The sequence below is a fragment of the Gymnodraco acuticeps genome, unplaced genomic scaffold (genome assembly GCF_902827175.1).
Source record: "Gymnodraco acuticeps unplaced genomic scaffold, fGymAcu1.1, whole genome shotgun sequence".
NCBI lineage: Eukaryota > Metazoa > Chordata > Actinopteri > Perciformes > Bathydraconidae > Gymnodraco > Gymnodraco acuticeps.
This window is the reverse complement of record NW_022992293.1, coordinates 133,404-154,247: the sequence shown is the minus strand read 5'-3', so window position 1 is coordinate 154,247 and position 20,844 is coordinate 133,404. Positions and strand designations below refer to the sequence as shown.

General features: G+C 41.3%; 3 protein-coding genes across 3 annotated transcripts in view; all 3 read left to right on the top strand.

The window, feature by feature from the left end:
- LOC117540955 (protein NLRC3-like) overlaps window positions 1-20,844 on the top strand; it is a 105,636-nt gene that overhangs the window by 22,169 nt on the left and 62,623 nt on the right. The gene's annotated exons all lie outside the window — the stretch shown is intronic.
- On the top strand, window positions 226-1,394 carry LOC117540956 (solute carrier family 35 member F1-like). Its single transcript, XM_034207947.1, has 2 exons — window positions 226-343; window positions 964-1,394. The coding sequence occupies exons 1-2, from the start codon at window positions 239-241 to the stop codon at window positions 1,216-1,218; spliced, it is 360 nt and encodes a 119-aa protein (XP_034063838.1). The 5' UTR covers window positions 226-238; the 3' UTR covers window positions 1,219-1,394.
- The window catches only part of LOC117540950 (protein NLRC3-like), a 21,282-nt gene continuing 14,269 nt past the window's right edge, over window positions 13,832-20,844 (top strand). Inside the window, exon 1 of the mRNA XM_034207914.1 lies at window positions 13,832-15,071. Within this exon, the coding sequence (XP_034063805.1) occupies window positions 13,832-15,071 (1,240 nt within the window). The remainder of the gene's footprint in view (window positions 15,072-20,844) is intronic.

Genomic DNA, 20,844 nt, shown 5'->3' with positions numbered 1-20,844 from the left:
AATAGGGGAATCATTCATTTTAGGGTGAAGACTTGGTTAGGTTTAGGGTTAGGGTTAGGCATGTGTTGGTTATGGTTAAGGTTAGGATAAGTCTCCAGGAAATGCATGTAAGTCAATGTAATGTCCCCTGAAGTGATGTATACATGGTATATATATATGTGTGTGTGTGTGTGTGTGTGTGTGTGTGGCCCTGTGGTTTGCAGTGTATTCTCTGTGTATGTACTCTCTGTACAGCTTCATGCCGGTGGTGGTGAAGATGACGAATGCCACGGCGGTGAATCTGTCTCTGCTCACCGCCGACCTGTTCAGCCTCTTCTGTGGACTCTTCCTCTTCCACTACAGCGTGAGGCACTTTGATAACCAGTCAGGGAGACTTTAGCTGTTTCAAATGTGTATTCAAGCTGATATGTATCAGGCTGTTGTCTTATATCAACACGACTTATCCTTATGTTATGCAAAAGGAAATGAAAGCTGCCTCATCGACTGTTTTTGTTAGGAGGCTGTGGTTTAGTGCTAAACTAAACTTGTGTATATTCCCATTTGTATTCCACTTTTCCTTCCATGTATGTCAGGGAGACTTTAGCTGTTTTAAAATGTGCTTTTAAGGTGATATGTATCAGGCTTTTGTCTTACATCAACATGACTTTCCCTTTTTTAATATTATGCAAAAGGAAATGAAAGCTGCCTCATAGTTTGTTAGGATGCTAAATGCTAGTGATGCTAAACTAAACTTGTTTGTTTTTGATTGATTCCCATGTGTTTTCCTCTTGTCCTTCCTTGTATGGACTATGTATGAACAGCTGAAGGTGGTAGAAAGAGTGTGAATAAGTCTATCTAATTACATTTCCGTCAACTTGCTCGTACGTGTCAACCTACCTGATTCTGATTCTTTTAAAACGCAGTTAGATAAAACATGCAACGTGTAAACATGGCGTCTCTCAGTAACATCTCTTCCTCTCTCAGTTCTCCACGCTCTACATCATCTCCTTCGTGGTCATCATGGTGGGCTTCGTCATGTTTAACGCCGTCCCGACGTACACAGCTCTGCCGGGCTCCGGGTCCAACGAGGAGAACCCCCCCGAGGAGGAGGAGAGCTCCTCAGATCGGCTGCTTTCTGCAGGACCAGAGGCTCAGAGAGAGCCAGAGAGAAGAGACACTAAGAGGGGCGAGACCCAGAGACCCTCAGAGACCCCCACCCTGGAGACGCTCTGTGAGTGAGGGAGGAAGAGGAGGAGGTGAAACCTGAGAGACTGCATTAGGTGTGTTCATACAGCAGGTCTCTGTGAAGAGGACTGCCTGCTCTCACCCTGTTACAAAGGGACTCCAAAGACAGAACATTCACTCTATTTTACCCAGAGACCCTCAGAGACCCCCACCCTGCAGACGCTCGGTGAGGGAGAGAGGAGGAGAGGAGGAGGAGGTGGTAGTGCCGAGAGAGACAGCTGCAGGTCGTGTTCATACAGCTGCTCCCACCCTGTTATTAAGGGACTCCAAAGACAGAAAAGTCATTATTTTTATATCAACAAGGGAGCAGAGCGACAGTGTGGAATGGCACCGTGTTAGGAGGCCAAGAATAACTTCTTCCCGTTTCAGGGAAGTATGCCATGTTCGAGGTCAGAGTTCGGCTGAAAACTTGGCACAACGGATTCGGAAGGGAGTGGCGCAAACGGCGTCGATGAAGAGGGGACTGGCACTGGAACCGGTTGCCATCCAGGAATACTGCCGGATTAAAAACACCAATTACTGGCCGTGTGGGTTTGTCATTCACCCAGATGCCCCCTGGTTAGGGGCATCTCCTGACGGTCTGGTGTTTGACCCAACTGAGAGCCCACCTTTTGGACTTGTAGAAATAAAATGCCCAAATGTGAAAAGTTATGTGGACTGTAGCTACTTAAAAATGCAAAGTGGCACATTAAAACTGAAGCAGTCTCATAGCTACTATTGGCAGGTGCAAGGCCAGCTCCTACTCACAGGGATGGAGTGGTGCGATCTCGTAGTTTTTGCAGAGGAGGATATCCTTATACAACGTATCTGCAGAGACTGCGAGGTGGCTGCAACCATTAGGGAGAAGGGAGATTATTTTTATTTTTACATGGACTGATATGCACTACACTACATTAGTGTACCACACTACATCACACTATACATTACTGATCTAACATGAATATGTTCCTGTATATAGTTCTTTAAATTGCTAAAACCAGAACCAAGTGTGTTCTATAAGTCAAAAAGATCCTTTACTCAAAGGACCAATGTGAGGAAGAAAGGGGTGTTTATTGGCAGACATTTAATGTCATATGGAGTATGATCATTGTGTATAATCACCTAAAACGAATGGCTCACTACTCAACTTACTCAATAGTTATCCATTAACAAAAGTTGTGGATGCTAACTAACTTATCTTGCGTTGATACAACACTCTTTCAGAGGAAATGTTGGAAATGCACACATTATATATATTTTTTGCATCTACTTTCTGGATATTGTACATCTGTTCATCTGTTATATAAACTAGCATTACTTAAATATGCAGAGACTAATTGAAATGTTTAAATATGTATGTTGTCCCTCGATATAACATCAACCTATGTTTTGTAAAAGTTTATTAGATTAATCTGTAAAATGTTATCATATTGTGGATTTATTAAATTATGTATTTTCCTATGTTATTTAAGTGTGCGTTTGTTTTGAGGATATAATTCGTTAGTACCTAAACATAGTATGGTATAACTACTTTTTGTAATGACCACAATGAAATACACAATTGGTTTGGGAGCAAGAAATCTTTTAATCATTGTTGCCCAGGCTTGCCCATGCTCCAGTGGTCCGTTCTGGTAGTTGACCAGAAGGCAAGCCACGTTGAAAACCTCCTCAATGCTTCCACACACAGACAGTGGTATGGCTTTGTCAAAGAGTTTGTTCTCTTTGACCCTTCTGATACACCTCTCCCCTACCCGCCGAAGTTCATAGACGCCATCTTGTGCACAGAGCCTATACCAATTCACCTGGACATTGTTCCTTTCAAAGGTTTTAACCCAGTCAGAACAGATGTACCTTACATATTAATATTAGAGATTACAGCTTGCTGCAAAAAGGAGGTGGTTGAGGAGTCCTAGTGTAATAATAATCAGAAGTATTATAAGGAGTGTTGTTTTTGTAATTATAGGCCATAATAGAACAATGATGTAATTGTTAGCTAATGAATGTTTCCATGCTGAACAACGGCAACATGACAACGTTTCCATTGGTCCCTCTTCTTTAGAGAAGACCAGGAAATGATGGATACACGGATCGTGTTCAAATCAATAGGCACGCAATGACTCTAAAGAATAATGATCACGCATCAAACACACATTCAGACTAAAGGAACCAGCTGTTTGGAAAATGAGAGAAGTAGAAAGTACAAGTATTTGAGTTCAACATGTAAGAAGTAGAAAGTACAGGTATTTGAGTTCAACATGTAAGAAGTAGAAAGTACAGGTATTTGTGTTCAACATGTAAGAAGTAGAAAGTACAGGTATTTGGGTTCAACATGTAAGAAGTAGAAAGTACAGGTATTTGAGTTCAACATGTAAGAAGTAGAAAGTACAGGTATTTGGGTTCAACATGTAAGAAGTAGAAAGTACAGGTATTTGAGTTCAACATGTAAGAAGTAGAAAGTACAGGTATTTGTGTTCAACATGTAAGAAGTAGAAAGTACAGGTATTTGAGTTCAACATGTAAGAAGTAGAAAGTACAGGTATTTGAGTTCAACATGTGAGAAGTAGAAAGTACAGGTATTTGGGTTCAACATGTAAGAAGTAGAAAGTACAGGTATTTGAGTTCAACATGTAAGAAGTAGAAAGTACAGGTATTTGAGTTCAACATGTGAGAAGTAGAAAGTACAGGTATTTGAGTTCAACATGTAAGAAGTAGAAAGTACAGGTATTTGTGTTCAACATGTAAGAAGTAGAAAGTACAGGTATTTGTGTTCAACATGTAAGAAGTAGAAAGTACAGGTATTTGAGTTCAACATGTAAGAAGTAGAAAGTACAGGTATTTGAGTTCAACATGTAAGAAGTAGAAAGTACAGGTATTTATGTTCAACATGTAAGAAGTAGAAAGTACAGGTATTTGAGTTCAACATGTGAGAAGTAGAAAGTACAGGTATTTGAGTTCAACATGTGAGAAGTAGAAAGTACAGGTATTTGAGTTCAACATGTAAGAAGTAGAAAGTACAGGTATTTGAGTTCAACATGTGAGAAGTAGAAAGTACAGGTATTTGAGTTCAACATGTAAGAAGTAGAAAGTACAGGTATTTGAGTTCAACATGTGAGAAGTAGAAAGTACAGGTATTTGGGTTCAACATGAGAGAAGTAGAAAGTACAGGTATTTGGGTTCAACATGAGAGAAGTAGAAAGTACAGGTATTTGGGTTCAACATGTAAGAAGTAGAAAGTACAGGTATTTGAGTTCAACATGTGAGAAGTAGAAAGTACAGGTATTTGAGTTCAACATGTGAGAAGTAGAAAGTACAGGTATTTGAGTTCAACATGTGAGAAGTAGAAAGTACAGGTATTTGAGTTCAACATGTGAGAAGTAGAAAGTACAGGTATTTGAGTTCAACATGTGAGAAGTAGAAAGTACAGGTATTTGAGTTCAACATGTAAGAAGTAGAAAGTACAGGTATTTGTGTTCAACATGTGAGAAGTAGAAAGTACAGGTATTTGAGTTCAACATGTAAGAAGTAGAAAGTACAGGTATTTGTGTTCAACATGTGAGAAGTAGAAAGTACAGGTATTTGAGTTCAACATGTAAGAAGTAGAAAGTACAGGTATTTGAGTTCAACATGTAAGAAGTAGAAAGTACAGGTATTTGAGTTCAACATGTAAGAAGTAGAAAGTACAGGTATTTGAGTTCAACATGTAAGAAGTAGAAAGTACAGGTATTTGTGTTCAACATGTGAGAAGTAGAAAGTACAGGTATTTGAGTTCAACATGTGAGAAGTAGAAAGTACAGGTATTTGAGTTCAACATGAGAGAAGTAGAAAGTACAGGTATTTGGGTTCAACATGTAAGAAGTAGAAAGTACAGGTATTTGAGTTCAACATGTGAGAAGTAGAAAGTACAGGTATTTGAGTTCAACATGTAAGAAGTAGAAAGTACAGGTATTTGGGTTCAACATGTAAGAAGTAGAAAGTACAGGTATTTGGGTTCAACATGTAAGAAGTAGAAAGTACAGGTATTTGAGTTCAACATGTGAGAAGTAGAAAGTACAGGTATTTGAGTTCAACATGTAAGAAGTAGAAAGTACAGGTATTTGAGTTCAACATGTAAGAAGTAGAAAGTACAGGTATTTGAGTTCAACATGTAAGAAGTAGAAAGTACAGGTATTTGGGTTCAACATGTAAGAAGTAGAAAGTACAGGTATTTGAGTTCAACATGTAAGAAGTAGAAAGTACAGGTATTTGAGTTCAACATGAGAGAAGTAGAAAGTACAGGTATTTGAGTTCAACATGTGAGAAGTAGAAAGTACAGGTATTTGAGTTCAACATGTAAGAAGTAGAAAGTACAGGTATTTGAGTTCAACATGTAAGAAGTAGAAAGTACAGGTATTTGAGTTCAACATGAGAGAAGTAGAAAGTACAGGTATTTGAGTTCAACATGTGAGAAGTAGAAAGTACAGGTATTTGAGTTCAACATGTAAGAAGTAGAAAGTACAGGTATTTGGGTTCAACATGTAAGAAGTAGAAAGTACAGGTATTTGAGTTCAACATGAGAGAAGTAGAAAGTACAGGTATTTGAGTTCAACATGTGAGAAGTAGAAAGTACAGGTATTTGGGTTCAACATGTAAGAAGTAGAAAGTACAGGTATTTGAGTTCAACATGTAAGAAGTAGAAAGTACAGGTATTTGGGTTCAACATGTAAGAAGTAGAAAGTACAGGTATTTGGGTTCAACATGTAAGAAGTAGAAAGTACAGGTATTTGGGTTCAACATGTAAGAAGTAGAAAGTACAGGTATTTGAGTTCAACATGTAAGAAGTAGAAAGTACAGGTATTTGGGTTCAACATGTAAGAAGTAGAAAGTACAGGTATTTGGGTTCAACATGTAAGAAGTAGAAAGTACAGGTATTTGAGTTCAACATGTAAGAAGTAGAAAGTACAGGTATTTGAGTTCAACATGTAAGAAGTAGAAAGTACAGGTATTTGGGTTCAACATGTAAGAAGTAGAAAGTACAGGTATTTGAGTTCAACATGTAAGAAGTAGAAAGTACAGGTATTTGAGTTCAACATGTAAGAAGTAGAAAGTACAGGTATTTGGGTTCAACATGTAAGAAGTAGAAAGTACAGGTATTTGAGTTCAACATGAGAGAAGTAGAAAGTACAGGTATTTGGGTTCAACATGTAAGAAGTAGAAAGTACAGGTATTTGGGTTCAACATGTAAGAAGTAGAAAGTACAGGTATTTGAGTTCAACATGTGAGAAGTAGAAAGTACAGGTATTTGAGTTCAACATGTAAGAAGTAGAAAGTACAGGTATTTGAGTTCAACATGTAAGAAGTAGAAAGTACAGGTATTTGAGTTCAACATGTAAGAAGTAGAAAGTACAGGTATTTGGGTTCAACATGTAAGAAGTAGAAAGTACAGGTATTTGGGTTCAACATGTAAGAAGTAGAAAGTACAGGTATTTGAGTTCAACATGTAAGAAGTAGAAAGTACAGGTATTTGTGTTCAACATGTAAGAAGTAGAAAGTACAGGTATTTGAGTTCAACATGTAAGAAGTAGAAAGTACAGGTATTTGAGTTCAACATGTAAGAAGTAGAAAGTACAGGTATTTGTGTTCAACATGTAAGAAGTAGAAAGTACAGGTATTTGTGTTCAACATGTAGGAAGTAAAAGTAAAATATCGTAGTGGAGTAAAGTACTGATACCAGAAAAATGTACTTAAGTACAGTAACAAAGTATTTGTACTCCATTACTTCCTCCCTCTGGTCCTGATCCAGCGTTTCTGATCATTCCTGTGTTTTCCTCCCTCAAGTGTTGGTGGTGGCCGAGGCGTACGGCTACAGTCCCGACTGGCTTCACATACATTTTGTTCCATAAGGTTATGAGGTGTGATCCTGAGCGGAGACTTTTACCTGGAGGACTTCAAACGCCTCCGCCCCCTCACCTCCGCCCTGTTCGAGGACATTTGTAACGCTGTGCTCACCGCAAAGAATCAAGCAGGGGGACAAGATTCAAGGCGTTATTGTGATTTGTACATAGCTACAGTGTAGATGTGTCAATTCAAATCATAGGTCACAGCCAGGCTCCTCCAACAGTGCAACATATAGGACATAAAACAGATAAAATAGTGCAAGTAAATGCAGATAAAACAGAATAGAAACAAAGACTGTGACCGGAAGGAGGCTGCATGTGACACTCAGTGTAAATAATACTCAGTGGACAGGGACATAGATAGTTAGTGTCTTTTAAAACTGAATAAACAAATAGTAAAGCATACTTTGAAGCAGAGTTCGAGTCCATCAAGAACCCTGTATTACTTTGAGGTGCTTGTACTTCGCTTGGGTATTTATATTTACGTCCACCGTATTCATTTGGCACTAGTTACTTTTACATTTGAAATTGGGTTCAGTGACAGTTGCTCCAATTTAAAACTATGTACAAAAAGATAATGTAAGTGTGTGTGTGTGTACCTATATATTTTTTTCCACGTCAGAAACACAGACCATTTCCAGTAATACACAGGCCCTTTCTCATTTCTCTAACTCCCCTCCTCGACTCCTATCCTCGAGACTTAGTCCCGCCCACAGGAGATGCGAGCGGAGGAGCCGAGGAGAGAGGAGGGGGAATGAGAACTCTTCTCCTCTGAGCGGTCATTTTAAAGAGACGTCCAGTAATGAAGACAGGAGGCACAGCAGCCCTCTGTCTGAGGGACAGATGTGTTCATGACCACTTATATATTTACATTGATTCATTCACAGTGCGGTGTAATGAGACAATAACAGGCCACACACACACACACACACACACACACACACACACACACACACACACACACACACACACACACACACACACACACACACACACACACACACACACACACACACACACACACACACACACACACACACACACACACACACACACACACACACACACACACACACACACACACACACACACACACACACACACACACACACACACCACACACACACACACACACACACACACACACACACACACACACACACACACACACACACACACACACACACACACACACACACACACACACACACACACACACACACACACACACACACACACACACACACACACACACACACACACACACACACACACACACACACACACACACACACACATATATATATATTTATATAAATATATATATATTTATATAAATATATATATATTTATATAAATATATATATTTATATGCACTTTTTGTTATATGCATAGCTGCAGAGCTACCTGAGGCCTGTACTACGAAGCTGGTTCAACCTAACCTGGATATGTTTGAGTTAGCCGGTTGGCCTAATCCAAAACATACGCGCTCTCGCTAAATTGTACTACGACGCTGGTTATCAAGTGGATCGCTCAAGCCAGCCGTGTCCTATCTAGTTAGGTGCGCGTTCACATGAGAGGGGTGGTATCTGGAGCATTCGACCAATCACAAACATGGAGAAGCGCACTGACAGCGCAGCGTCACACTTCCTGAATGAAAAGTGAACTTTAATACTAGTCAAAAATGAAGAAGTTAAACTTTAAACATCCATGACTTAAACACTTGATCCAGGATCAAAGCCACAGAGCTGCACCTGCAAGGTGAATACAGCTGGGAACAGAACAAGTGTTTGAATGCGTACATTAACAGGTTTATGATATCACTGCCCGTCTAAGACACCATCTGACTTTCATTACATTTGTCTCGAGTGTTTCGTCAACTTAATGTGTTGCTTAAAATAATCCTTCTGCATCCAGTCTGTGACGCTGTGAGTGTTGCACGGCCAGATACGGCTCAGCTGACTCAGATCAGGAGATATATGATACATTATGAAGTGATATGCCGCGGACTGTACTTAATGTTACTCTGATCCGGTTACTTATGTTGTGGCAGATATTTCAGTAAGCTTTCTTACCGCTAATGTTATAATATTCAGATTGCTCTGAAGATGGAGGTGATATTCTATTAATGTTCACGTTCACACAGTCGGTGATTTCTGCCGGCCGTCTTTCCTGCAACGGCAGCTTTTCTGTATTTCCTTTCTCCTGTAATATGACTTGATCGCTTTAAACTCCGCACACTGAGCTCTGATTGGTCAGCAGGCGGTGCTTTCACTGAGTTGAGCTCTTAGCCTGCAACCTAACCTGGTCCCGACCAGGTTAGCCGCTAAGCACAAGTTACCATGGAGATCTAGCCTGCTAAAAAGAGAACCAGCTTCGTAGGACCGGAAAGCCGGAGTTTCCCCTGAATTTAGCCGCTAAGCGAAAAACCTGCTTCGTAGTATACCCCCCAGTTATGTGTTAGGAGTACTATAGATAGTAGGAGCTTTTCGCCTCCGCACCGGAAACCGCAAGGTTTTCTTGCCTGCCGTCTCCATCGTTTGGGGATGGGGACCTGGGTGAGTTGTTGTATCGTTGTCTGTTGAGGGTATGTTTGTATATTTTCTTTGTTTTTGTTTTTTTTCTCCACTTTGCAATTGCCCGGGCCACTGCACTTTCCAGTTCGTATGGGATAGATGGCGGATAATGGTTTGACTCCAGATAGACCCAACTCCACAAAATTCTTGTCCTGGAATGTAAAGGCTATGAACAGCCCTGTCAAAAGGTCAAGAGTTTTTTCTCACCTCAGAAAGATAAATGCAGATGTCGTTTTTTTACAGGAGACACACTTACACATCAAAGACCACCATAGGCTAAACAAATCAACATTATAGTCAGGCCTTCCACTCAGATTTTGACTCCAAAGCCAGAGGTGTTGCAATCCTCATAAATAAGAGGATACATTTTTCCACCACTAACATTATTTCTGACAGAAATGGGAGATATTTAATTATTACTGGTATGGTTTGGCAAACTCCTGTTGTATTGGTGAATGTATATGCTCCCAATTTTGATAATGCTGCGTTCTCTAACAGCTTACTGAGCAAAATCCCATGTCTTAACACCCACCTTTTAATACTGGGAGGGGACTTAAACTGTGCTATTGACCCATCCTTAGACCGCTCTTCTCCCACCACGTTCTCTCCGTCCACTATGGCAAGGTCATTTTCTGACTTTATGTCTCTGAATGGCCTTGCCGACCCCTGGAGATATAATAATCCTCAGTCTCGTGATTACTCCTTTTTCTCTCATGTACATCATTCTTTTTCTCGCATTGACTATTTTTTCATTGACCATAAATTGCTGCCCAAGGTTACCTCTTCAGAATATTTACCAATCATCATCTCTGACCATGGTCCTTTAACTCTGGACATATCTCTGTCTACTCAACCTCGTACACCTTCACGGTGGAGATTCAATTCACTCCTGCTCTCTGATGCCAAGTTTTGTAGTACAATCTCCACTGCCATTGATGACTTTCTGTTTTCTAACAAGACAAGCTCCACCTCCCATTCTCTATTATGGGAGTCGCTCAAGGCCTACCTCAGAGGGCAAATCATCTCTTATGCCTCTTATTTTAACAGGACCCGCAGAGCTAGGCTGGACGGGCTCTCTAAGGCGATACTTGAGTATGCTTCGACCCCGTCCCCAGATCTTTATAAACAGCGCCTGAATCTCCATTCGGAATTCAATCTTCTATCTACTCAAGACGCAGAGCGTTTGCTACTGCACTCAAGGGGAACATACGATGAACATGGCGATAAGGCTAGTCGATTGCTCGCGCACCAATTAAAACGCAGAGCAGCCTCCCGATTAATTCCTAAAATTCTAGACTCCTCTAACAACTTGACCTCTGACCCAGCACAGATTAATGATGATTTTTACTCTACCTTGTATAAGTCGGAGATGCCATCAGACACCACCAATATGACTCAGTTTTTGGAAGAATTGACGATTCCCTCAGTTCCACCTGAGGTTGCAGATGACCTCGATTCCCCTCTCACTCTTGATGAGGTTATGCAATCCACCAGGTCAATGCAGAGTGGTAAGGCCCCAGGACCTGACGGGTTCCCTCCTGAATTCGTGAAAAAATGTGATGCTAAGTTGGCCCCTCTGCTTTTAGCCATGTACAATGAATCGCTTGGTAATGGCTCACTTCCACCCACCTTGACACAGGCTTCAATAGTTCTCCTCTTAAAAAAGGATAAGGACGCGACTCTGTGTAGCTCTTATAGGCCGCTCAGTCTCCTTAATGCTGATGTCAAGATACTGGCTAAGGTTCTTGCACGACGGCTGGAGGTAGTCATACCAGAAATCATTTCTGAGGAACAAACAGGCTTTATACAGGGGAGATACTCATTTTCGAATATACGTACACTTTTCAACATAATTTACTCTAAGCAACCCTTCCTGAGGTGGTTGTCTCTCTTGATGCCGAGAAGGCATTTTGATCGGGTAGAATGGGGATACTTATTCTCTGTCCTTAAGAAATTTGGATTTGGGAACACATTATGCTCTTGGATTCGCCTTTTGTACTCTTCTCCCCAAGCTAGTGTATGCACCAATGATACTCATTCAAGCTATTTTGCCCTTGGACGTGGTACACGACAGGGTTGCCCCCTATCCCCTATACTGTTCGCACTGGCTATTGAACCTCTTTCTGCGGCTCTACGTGCCTCTACCTCTTTCCGGAGGGTGACAAGGGAGGGCAGGGAACATAGGCTATCTCTTTATGCAGATGATTTACTGCTTTACATTGAGAATCCGGTCGCCTCTTTGCCCTCTGTTGTCACAACTCTGGACAACTTTGGCTCTTTCTCCGGCTACAAGCTCAATCTTCAAAAGAGTGAATGCTTCCCAATAAACTAAACTGCACTACAGCTCCTACAATCCGATCTGCCCTTTAAAATATGCCACTCTGGTTTCACCCATCTTGGAGTAAAAGTAACTCGCTCATTGTCCGCCTTGTTCTCTGCAAACTTCGCTCCCCTCCTTGTTCAAATTAAATCAGATTTCCAGAGATGGGCTAACCTACCTCTATCGCTGCTAGGCAGGATAAATGCTGTCACTACATTCATCTGGGCAGGTAAGGTGCCCAGGGTCAGTATATCCCTACTTCAACAATGCAAACTAAGTGGAGGTCTTGCGCTACCTAACTTCTTGTATTACTACTGGGCAGCAAACGTTCAAAAACTATCATTCTGGCTGTGTGCTCTAGATGTGCCATGGTGCCACCTGGAGGCTCACTCCCTCACCTCGACTTCGCTACCTGCTCTTATCTGCTCTTCTCCCCAGTCAAGCCTCTCTCGCTTTACTAGTAATCCCATAGTCCTTTCTACACTGAAGATTTGGTACAATTTCGCAAGCACTTTAAGTTTTCCTCTGCATCCCTTCAGGGTCCAGTCGATATGAACCATCTCTTCCCCCCACCTTTAATGGACGGTGTTTTCCCTCTCTGGAAAAGGAAAGGCATAAGGTCATTCCAAGACCTTTTTGTAAATGACACTTTCCCTAGCTTCCAGACCCTGGCTTCTAGATTCTCTTTACCATCTTTTTAGCTATTTTCAGGTCAGGCATTTTGTCTCCTCCCATTTTCCTAACTTCCCCACTCTCCCTCCCAAACAATCCTGGGATGACCTCTTGAAATTAATGCCAGGAGAGAGGGGGTCTATCTCCAAAATCTACTCGCATATTATGTCACTAGATACATACTCTATGAGCAAAACTAAAATGGCTTGGCGGCAGGAATTGAACTTGGAACTACCCGAAGACTGGTGGGATAGGGCAATTGACAGAGTGTGAACTTCCACCTCATGTGCTCGCCTTGGGCTCATACAGTTTAAAGTTTTACATAGATCACACTTTTCCAAATCCCGGCTATCCAAAATATACCCCAATGTAAATGACAAATGTGACAGATGCCATCTATCCCCCTGTGACCTTAGTCATATGTTTGCCCACTGTCCCAAATTGAAAACTTACTGGCAATCAGTCTGCAAAACCCTCTCAGATGTTCTCAAGACCACCCTGAAGCCATGCCCCTTAATAGCCATCTTTGGTGTCCCTGCAGATTTGTCCTCATTAACCTCCAAAGAAGCAGATATTGTCTCTTTCACAACCCTCTTGGCCCGTCGCAGGATTCTCCTCAACTGGAAGTCCAAACATCCTCCCTCTATTTCTGCCTGGCTAACAGATGTGATGTTCTTTCTTAAGCTTGAAAAAATTAAGTATTCCTTAAGGGGCTCCAATGAAACATTTGTCTCAAAGTGGCAACCGTTCATATCTTTTTTTAATGCCCTACAAAAGCTCCCCTCAGATGAGGAACTATAACTTAATACTGGCATAAACAATACATTGCCCTGTATAGGAGGTCATGATGTGGTCCAGGCAATTTGCACATTTTTGCAATTCTATCTCATTATTTTATTTTATCTTGTTCATTTACTGTATTGATTTGATTCATTCATTTGTGTCCTCTTATATCTCTATGCCTTATGCATCGACAGATTTCTCGAACGTATAAATAAGTATTACAGTTGTTACTGATGTTATTACCATGCTCTAGCGACCATTTTATTGTGTTTTTTTGTTTATTTTATTTGTTTCAATTGTTTGTATCACCCTCTCTGTTGTGGGTGGGGGGTGGGGGGGGGAAGTGTACTGTGTGTCTGTTGTTTGTACTGTGATGTAATAAAAAATTAAAATTAAAAAAAAAGATGGAGATGGTGAAAGAAGCCTTCGTAGAAGCAGCAGACGCCTTGTTTCGGGATTACACAAACAAAACAGAAATAGTAAACGCTATCAAGGCCGTCCAATTATCACGGAGCACAGTCACACGTCGCTGTGAAGTCATGGCTGAGGATTTGACCCAGCAACTCAGGAAGGACATAGAAGACTGCGAGTGTTTCTCACTCCAACTAGACGAGTCCACTGACGTGAGCGATACAGCACAATTGTGCGTTTTTATCCGGATGGTGTTCACAGACATGACGGCGAAAGAGGAACTGCTGACAATTCTGCCAATGAAGGAACACACTCGGGGCGAGGACATTTTTCGGACGTTTAAAAACTTTGTTGACAAAACTAAACTCCCCATGTCTAAGTTGAGTTCCATCACAACGGATGGTGCGCCTGCGATGGTGGGCCGGTGTAATGGCTTCATCGCAAAATGCAGAGAGGACGACATATTCCCTGACTTTCTGAATTATCCCTGCATCGTACACCAGCACGCACTTTGTGCTAAAATGCTGAACATGAAAGAGGTCATGGATGTGTCACTTAAAGTGGCCTGTTCTATTCGGGCAAGACCTCTTCAAAGACGGCTGTTTCGTGCATATCTGGAGGATGCCGACTGTGTTCACACTGACCTCTTACTACACACCGACGTAAGATGGCTGAGTAGAGGCAATTTTCTCGAGAGATTTCGAGTGCTTCTACCGGAGATAAAGGCATTTCTCCATGGCACCAAGCTCGCGGAGTACGCACGTCTAGATGACGAGGAGTGGCTGTTAGATCTGGCGTTCTTAACAGACATTACACACATGTTAAATGAGCTGAACTTGGAGCTACAAGGGAAAGACAGAACTGTGGTTAACATGATCAGCTCAGTTAATGCCTTCAAACGAAGACTGCATCTGCTGTGTTCAAAGCTGCAGCGCAAAGATTTGGCCAACTTCCAAAACATCGCCTCTGAGCTGGAGAAGCAAGGGAAGGACAGCGCGCTCCTTGACAGTGCGCGCTACACAGAGCAAGTCAATAACATTACATCTGACTTCGAGAAACGCTTCCGAGACTTCGCTTTGCTCGAGCCAATCGCCACATTCATGTGCTATCCATTTAGTGAAGACCATGATATTGATTCGCTGGCCCAAAACATCGGAGCAGTGTTTCATCTGAACCCGTCTGCGCTGCAGGATGAGATGTTGTCGCTGCAGGCCGACATCCAGTTGAAGGCGCGTGCCCATGCCGGACAGTTTTGGAACTTATTCAGGGTTGAAAATGTGCCACCTCACTGACCTCACTCTTCGGCTCGACTTATTTATGCGAGTCAGCCTTCTCCCAAATGAAGATAGTGAAGTCGAAATACCGTTCCCAATTAACTGATGAACATTTGGAGGCCTGCCTGAGACTAGCCATCAGCAGTTACCGTCCTGATTATGCAACATTGACGAACTCCATTCAGTGCAAGTCATCAGAATATGGTAGGGACCTACCTAAATATATTGAATTGTGTTTTGCAGCATTATATCAGGACCATGGAGAGATGTTTCTTACCCTGCTTGCTTTTATGTGTTTCTTAACACAGAGAGAGAGAGAGAGAGAGAGAGAGAGAGAGAGAGAGAGAGAGAGAGAGAGAGAGCGGGAGGAGACGGAGAGAGAGAGAGAGAGAGAGAGAGAGAGAGAGAGGAGAGAGAGAGAGAGAGAGAGAGAGAGAGAGAGAGAGAGAGAGAGAGACTATATTGGACCTATGTATATATCATTATAACTTTGAGAGACTGTTCATAGGACCCATTTGAGTCTGGTGTCTAAGTTGAGTGTTATACTCGTTTACTGTATTCCTTGTACTTATATTTGTGTTTTATGTTTAAGATTTCAGGACATGGAGAGTGGTTTCTTAGCCTGCTTGTTATGTGTTTCTTAACAGAGAGAGAGAGAAATAGAGAGAGGTTAACATGCCATTTTTGTTTCATGTATTCATGTATTTGTTTCTGTAATTATCCCATGTATAAATAAAACGTGTTATTCAGACCCTTGCCATTTGAGATTTTATTTTTGGTTGGTAGACCTCTGTGAGCTGGTCATTTCAAAAGTAGCCCACCGGCCCAGAAAGTGTGGGCACCCCTGGTCTAAGTGAACGATGACTGTAAAAACTACACTGAGCATGCTCAGAGTATTTTCCTATTTAATGTGTTTGGCAAAAAATAATGACCATAGGGGCAAAGAGCTGCCATCCCCACCATACGTCATCTCACATCATCATCAAGTACATGTGCCGCGAAAAGTGTGGTGTGTGAAGAGCAGGTGAAGAGGAGGAGAGAGACGCGTCCTAAAACCAGGAAGTAAGCTGCGCATGGCTTCCCTCCACAAAAAAGCAATGAGATTTCTCCATAGGATTTTAGAAAATAGCTCCAAATAAGATCTGTGGGAAACGTAGCTGTTAGATAAATGCACGTTTTGTTCAGCCACATAATATCCACATGTCTACCCTACTTTTATCATTTTCGAATCATAAATCTATCGATTAGATGTATGATGGACTTTTGAAACTACAAGAAGATAAGGAGGACTTTTACAAACAAGTAATAGAGATTGTTGTCCAGAGGGATAGGCAAATGGACTTCATCTTCAAGTCAAGGTAAGACCACAATTTTATTGAAAATGGGATCTTACTAAGAGAGAACAATTCAATATGTAAATGATAACATTACATTTTTTGGTTATCCTTCTGTTGAACTGTCTGTTTAAAATTAATTGAAGCATCAGACAAAAAAAGCTTTTGAAAATAATATTATATTTTGATTTAGGTCAAAATATAATATTTGTAAACCTGAAGAGTCAGAGCCTCAGCAGCCATGAACCTCACTGCAGAAGCTTATATATAGACATCTACGTTTTTTGTGCCCCACCACTTTTGTACATATAGAAAACGCCACTGAAAACACTTTACACTGTATCAAGACTGTCAATTTGTCAAAGTTAGCCAGTAACTACAGCTTTGTTTGTCACTTACCTTCATAATTGTCGACGTAGCTGGATATGTAGCTACATCTTGAACCCCTTTTCTCTTTTGCTCCTCGGGGCTGAGCCTGCCGCTTGTACCAGCCGATGTACATCACTGATATTAACCTTCGGTAGGTCTTGGAGACATCGAGTGTAAAATAGTACCTATATAATATCTAAGCTATCTATACGCTATCTATTGCTATATATACACTACCTATCGCTCTTCCCTCTACTCTACTGTAGACCGGAAGTTTACAACCGCACACTCAATTAACCGGAAGTTGATAGACGCCATCTTGTGCAACTAGCCCATTGGGAGATACAAAAACGATGGCCTGTCGCAGCGAATCAGCGCGAGCCAGCCGAGGCGACCCGGAAACAAGAGTCTCTTAAGTTTGAGGCAAAGCAGACACATTTGGTGTCTGGTACGAACTGCTCCGAATAACAAGTTCATTATCTTGCATCTTGCAGCCTGCACACACACACACACACATTTTGCATAGACTTCCTTCTCTCCGGCCCCCTCCCCCATCAGTTTAATACACACACAGTTTCACATACTTTTGGCATTTTTAAGATATGTTTAAGATATAGTTGTTTATAGTTGGCTAATACAAGTAATACATGTAAGTTACTTTAGGTGCACATCACTTTTTGAGTGAGTTACTCAGATGAGTACCAGGAGACAGCGTTTGGTACTCACCCCACACGAAGCGTGGTCCTCCTCAGTGTCTCCTTCACTGTCCTCTATTTACACTTCTTGCATGCTGGATGATGAAGATGGTGAAGATGCCCTGTCTCTTTTTAAGCCTCCGATTTGCTTTCTCCAAAACTTGTTGCCAAAACTGTGAAGTCCTTGCATTTCCTGAGGCCAAGTTGAAGGATCAAATACTAAGAAATTATCACATGACTTGAAGTCATATCTGATTTCAGATGTGGGAACTTACTAAGTACACTTCTTCAAGTACTCTACTTAAGTACAATTTTGAGATATTTGTACTTTACTTGACTTTGATCTAATTTGTAAAATTAGCTGCACCTTTACCAGCTTTGAGAACACTTTAATGATCAATCATTACAAAATATATCATATATATTATTCTGAAATGGACCAATCTGCACAATGATTACTTTTACTTTTGGTACTTTCACTATATTTTGATGAGAATACTTTTCTACTTTTACTTGAGTAACATTTTGAATGCAGGACTTTTACTGTAACAGAGTATTCCTACACTCTGGTACTTCTACTTTTACTCAATTACAAGACCTGAGTACTTCTACTTTTACTCAAGTACAATATCTGAGTATTCTACTTTTACTCAAGTACAATATCTGAGTACTTCTTCCACCTCTGTCTGATTTCAAACTCTTCCATAACACCCTGAGTAAGTTTGCAACTGTGTGTTTTACTCCACTTTGGTGTAAATCAAACTGCAGCAGCTTGACCACAGAGCGTGAACGTTGTGATCAGCTGATTTTGCGCAGTTCGCAGTGTGTGCGCGCGGGGCACAGAATGTGCACAGGGAGTCTCCCACTGCAGCCAGTTGGCGGAGTTTTGGCACAATTCTGTTGTTCATACCGACCTTAACCCTGTCTGTGCACACGGCGACCAACTCTGTTGTCCGGTGATCTAAGCCTCCTGTAAGCTTCACAGGTCCGTCGGTTATGTCCTGCGCGGCTCGGCCAGCACCAGTTAAATCAGTCACAGAAAGTCCGAAGAATTTTTGCAGGGAGCGAAACGACAACGTAGCTGCTTAATGTATTGTTTTTTTTTTGACATGTCTCGCAGTTTACTCCATTGAGTGTTGACAAGAAACACGTGTAGACGAAATATGTATTTTGTTTTGATATTTTGAGGTGCAAAGGCGCGTAGTGATACAAGTGACGTTACGCAATTCAGATTTTTGCCGCGCATGCGTACCTGCGTACCAGTTATGTGCACCCCTGCATATATTGTAGGCCACTTGAGTAAAAGTAGAAGTACTCAGATCTTGTGTAACCGGTGTCGTTAAGCGGTCTCTGCGTTGTGTTTTGCGTTGTTCATGGGTGAGACCCGAGCCAGCGACATAATAATCAACGACAATCTGACCAAATATAACGAATCAGTATTACATTTGTTATCCCTCACAGTGACTCCTCTCACGTGGAACATTTACAAAAAGGCAAGAGGAAACGTGAGGGACACATTAGGAAGGGGGAAGTCCCCACAAAAAGTATCTTCTGAGTACAGTGACTAAGTTTCAGAGGTTCCGCCCACTGACCTCCGACCTTGTCAGGTATTGAACATTCAATAAATGAAGAATACAGAATTATTAAATATAAAACACAGAATGTGTGTGATTATACTAAATGATTTACACATGAACACCACTGCATGTTCACAACTGTTACACTTGTAGCCGACTTGAGTAAAAGTATAAGTACTCAGATCTTGTACTTGAGTAAAAGTAGACGTTTTTTTTAAAAGTCCATTCATATTCTGGGAGAATACAGTAATAGATGCAATAAATGCAGCAGGGTTAATAATCCAGAAACACACATATATATATATATATATATATATATATATAATAGGGAACAATTGAATGCACAGTTAACACTAGAGTACTTAAATACCTCAACACTTTAACTTCAGTGAGGTTTTGAATGCAGGATGTTTACTGGTAGGCCTGTTCATGTTTTTAATAACTCTGTTGAGCTGAAAAGGAAATGGCATTGTTTTTGTTACTGGTGAACTGGTTCAGCTGGTTATAAAACAGAGGGAGGAGCTGCAGACAGGTGAGGGTGTCAAAGTCAAAGTAAGAAGTCAGACAGCCAGACGCCATTTTACAGCACGACGGAGCAGAAGGAGAACAACAGGGTGAGTAGATCTGCTTTCTAACAGATTCATTATTTACTCTGTCAGACTGATAACATAACTTCTCTGTTAAAGTTCCTAGAGTCCAATGAGACTTCTGCAAACTCTTTGTAATTCCTGTTTGCTGATTCATCAGTTACATAAGATGTGACAGCGCAGTGTGTGTGTGTGTGTGTGTGTGTGTGTGTGTGTGTGTGTGTGTGTGTGTGTGTGTGTGTGTGTGTGTGTGTGGTGTGGTGTGTGTGTGCGTTGTGTGTGTGTGTGTGTGTGTGTGTGTGTGTGTGTGTGTGTGTGTGTGTGTGTGTGTGTGTGTACCTTATATATATATATGTTCCATGTCTGTCAGAAACACAGACCATTTCCAGTAATTCACAGTCAGCTGTTGGGCTCTGAGTGTGTGGGTGTAGTTTTATGTTTGTCCACTAGATGGTAGTCCAAGCTCTGTTTTCTCCTCAAGTATTTTCTGTGATTTCCACCTGAGCGATGAACAGAGGTGGAAGAAGTACTCAGATCTTGTACTTGAGAAGAAGTACTCATATCTTGTACTTGAGTAAAAGTAGAAGTACTCAGATCTTGTGTAACCGGTGTCGTTAAGCGGTCTCTGTGTTGTGTTTTATGTTGTTCATGGATGAGACCCGAGCCAGCATACAGTTTAGAGCAGGGGGGTCAAACTCAAATACACAGTGGGCCAAAATAAAAAACTGGGTAGGCCTACTAGTCGAGGGCCGGACTGGTTCAATGTTTATTGCAGAACTTATTGAAATGAACTTAAAGCACATATTAAACCTGGAACTAACAAAGCTTCAATTATTGCCTATAAAAACAACATTAAATAATCAGTTGCATTCATTTCTTACGGCTCTATCTGCAGCTTTTCCAGAGTCATTTCTTATGAGTACATTTCTCCACAGGCCAACAACAGCTTCAACAAAACTATTCCCCTCAAAGAGAAAACCAAACATGCCCTGTTGTCGTGAGAGAAAGTGCAGAAGGAAGCATCCATTGAACTCAGTGTGCTGCTCTGTGATGCTAGTTCAGATACTTGGCATCTCATCTTGGGTGCAAGGTCATCAATGTTTGGGCTCAGGCTCTGAGCTGAGGAGACCCTCAGGATGGAGTGAAGGTGTGAGAGCAATATACCGGCGG